This window comes from Bubalus kerabau, chromosome 14, assembly GCF_029407905.1.
Source record: "Bubalus kerabau isolate K-KA32 ecotype Philippines breed swamp buffalo chromosome 14, PCC_UOA_SB_1v2, whole genome shotgun sequence".
NCBI classification, from domain to species: domain Eukaryota; kingdom Metazoa; phylum Chordata; class Mammalia; order Artiodactyla; family Bovidae; genus Bubalus; species Bubalus kerabau.
This window is the reverse complement of record NC_073637.1, coordinates 74046345-74048905: the sequence shown is the minus strand read 5'-3', so window position 1 is coordinate 74048905 and position 2561 is coordinate 74046345. Positions and strand designations below refer to the sequence as shown.

At 44.0% G+C, this 2561-nt stretch overlaps 1 protein-coding gene across 1 annotated transcript; it reads right to left on the bottom strand.

Moving 5' to 3' along the window:
- Window positions 1-370: 370 nt before the first annotated feature.
- Window positions 371-2357, bottom strand: LOC129627083 (importin subunit alpha-1-like). Its single transcript, XM_055546683.1, has one exon. It carries the CDS (start codon window positions 2225-2227, stop codon window positions 641-643), a length of 1587 nt encoding a protein of 528 aa, XP_055402658.1. The 5' UTR covers window positions 2228-2357; the 3' UTR covers window positions 371-640.
- Window positions 2358-2561: the final 204 nt, after the last annotated feature.

The window sequence follows — 2561 nt, the reverse complement described above, 5'->3', positions numbered from 1 at the left end:
AGTGGAAACTGAAGTCAAGGTCTTTCGTGGTCCTCTTGTATGTCCCATAGCTGGAAGGGCACCACTAAACATCCAGTGCTTTCCAAGCCATTGGCAATATCTTTTGCTCCACATCTGAAGTCCTCTGTATGCAACACCATCCCTCTGTTACATTCATGGTCTCCAGGCTGCCTCGTTTTTGTGAATATTCTCCACATGGCCATATTTCTAAAATGCAATATGAACACATTACTCTTCTACTTAAAACCATTTAATTACCATGCATTGCCAAAAATCGGATATATTTAGTATGATGGCAAAAGGTCATTTGCTATCCAGCCCCCACTTTACTTTTCAGCCCCTTCTCCCTTCATTGCTTCCATCCACTTAATTTCTTTTTTTTTTTTTAAAGAAAAGGGTGGAATTTAATCTTTATTTACAGGACACTGCAAGATATGAAATTCCACATAGAAACAAGAAACCCATTGAGAGGAGAAGCTTCATACAGTATGTACAGTTTGGAACTGTTCAAGTGTAGTTTTGTTGTAAAAAGTGCTACAATAACAAACCACATTTAAAAAGAGTTCTTAGTAGAGAAACAGTGAGACAAACTTATACCAAACATAGTGCACAACGAACAGCGTTAACCTCGGATGCGCATCTAAAAGCTGAAGGTCCCAGCAGAGCCGTCCTGCACTTGGAATGTGTAGCCTTCAGAAGTAGTTTCTGGCACAACGTTTTGATCTTCCTCTTCCTCTACAGAGAAATACTTCTCAATCAAGTTTAATGACGCTTTGTACACAGACTCGTTTTCATGGTTTTGCAGAGCTTCGATTTTGTCCAAACCTCCACATTCTTCAATCATTATACCAAGTTTCTCAGTCTCACCTAGTTTCTCAGCAGCCCGAAAGATATTTGAAATGGCATCCAGAATAACCAGAACAATTTTGGTATCTTTTGCAGTGAGGAGGTTCATCAACGGCTCTATTATGTCGCAATGAACAAGGTACACGATCTGCTCAAAAGTTCCGCCACTTGTATAGTTGTTCACAGCCCATGCGGCTTCCTTTTGTGTCTTAATGTCTGCCTTTGAGAGAAGGCCAACAAGGAATGGGACTAATCCATGATTCACAACTTGTATCTGGTCCTGGCGGCCAGCTGTGATGTTTGACATTGTCCACGTAGCTTCCTTCTGAATATTAGTTTTGGAGTTTGTCAGCAGGCTGGGAAACACGGCAAGTGCTCCTGCATCTATTACAACCTGTGTTTGTTCATCTGTCCCAGTGACAATATTTCCTATGGCTCTGAGCGCAGGAGTCACAATTGGCAATTCAGTAGCTCCTAAAAGCTTCACAAGTTGGGGTACAACACCAGTTTTCACAACCATTTCAATCCGTTCATTTGGACCATCAGTAAGGTAGGAAATAGCCCAGCAGGTATCAGCTAATACTTCTGGATCATCGTGATGCAGGAGATGAACTAAAGTAGGAAGAATCTGCTCAATAGCCTCTAAGGGGGGTGCAGGATTCTTGTTCCGACAAAGATTTGAAAGTGTCCAGGTAAGATTACGTAAGTAACCACATGCTAGAGATGACATATCAGGGACAGCCAGAAGTGCCAGTAGCGGATCAACTGCACCATACTTGATAACCAAGTCTCGGAAAACTGAACCATCACCTGCAATGTTTCCTAGAGCCCATACAGCTTGTTCACTGATGTGAGCATGGGGAGATGCCAACAGAGAAATGAATGCTGGGATAGCGCCTCCGTCTACCACAGCCTTGGTCTGTTCTGATGTCCCAGAAGCAATGTTAGTGAGGGCCCAAGCAGATTCGAACTGAATGGGACTACAATCAGTTCTTCCCAAGAAGGACACAAATTTTGGAATCAAACCAGCCCGGATTATGTTGTCAATAGGGGGCGGCTTTTCCCTAGAAAGCAGTTTCCTAGCAGCTTGAGTAGCTTGGAGCTGGCTTTCCAAATTGTTGCTATTTATGCCTTTGACAATATCATCAACAGACCAATTTACAGTGCCCTGGTTGTTGCAGTTTTCCTGCAGTGGAGAAGTAGCATCATCAGGAAAAGAGCTGACATTTCTCCTTTTCAGCATCTGGTCATCCTTCTTAGCTTTCCTTAGCTCCACATTAACTTCTATTCGGCGCCGCCTCATTTCTGTACTGTCTTTCCCCTTGTTCTTGAATCTGTTAAGGCGGGGAGCTGGTGAATTAGCATTCTCATTGGTGGACATGATTATGAGACAAAGGGAGAAAGCTACACAGCAGGCTTAAGCGTCCACCGGAGGCGGTGCGCGGCGCACAAGCTGCGGGATCTGCTGCCTCTAAACGTCCACCACGGTCAGCCCGAGGACGGTGTGGCCATCCACTTAATTTCTACTGTCTGTGAACTTATTTCCAGTTCTCCAAACGAGCTGATGTGACTCTGTCTTTGCCCATGATGTTGTTTCTACTCATCCTTCAGGACACAGCTCAGCTATCACTTCCCCTTGACCACTGCTTTGCCCAGGGGGACTCAGGTATTTCCTCCTCTGTTCTTTATCATAAATCTTAGAACATGTTGTTGGA

Excerpts from the sequence above, each read along its gene's own strand:
- LOC129627083 (XM_055546683.1), bottom strand. The coding sequence starts at position 2,227 with ATGTCCACCAATGAGAATGCTAATTCACCAGCTCCCCGCCTTAACAGA.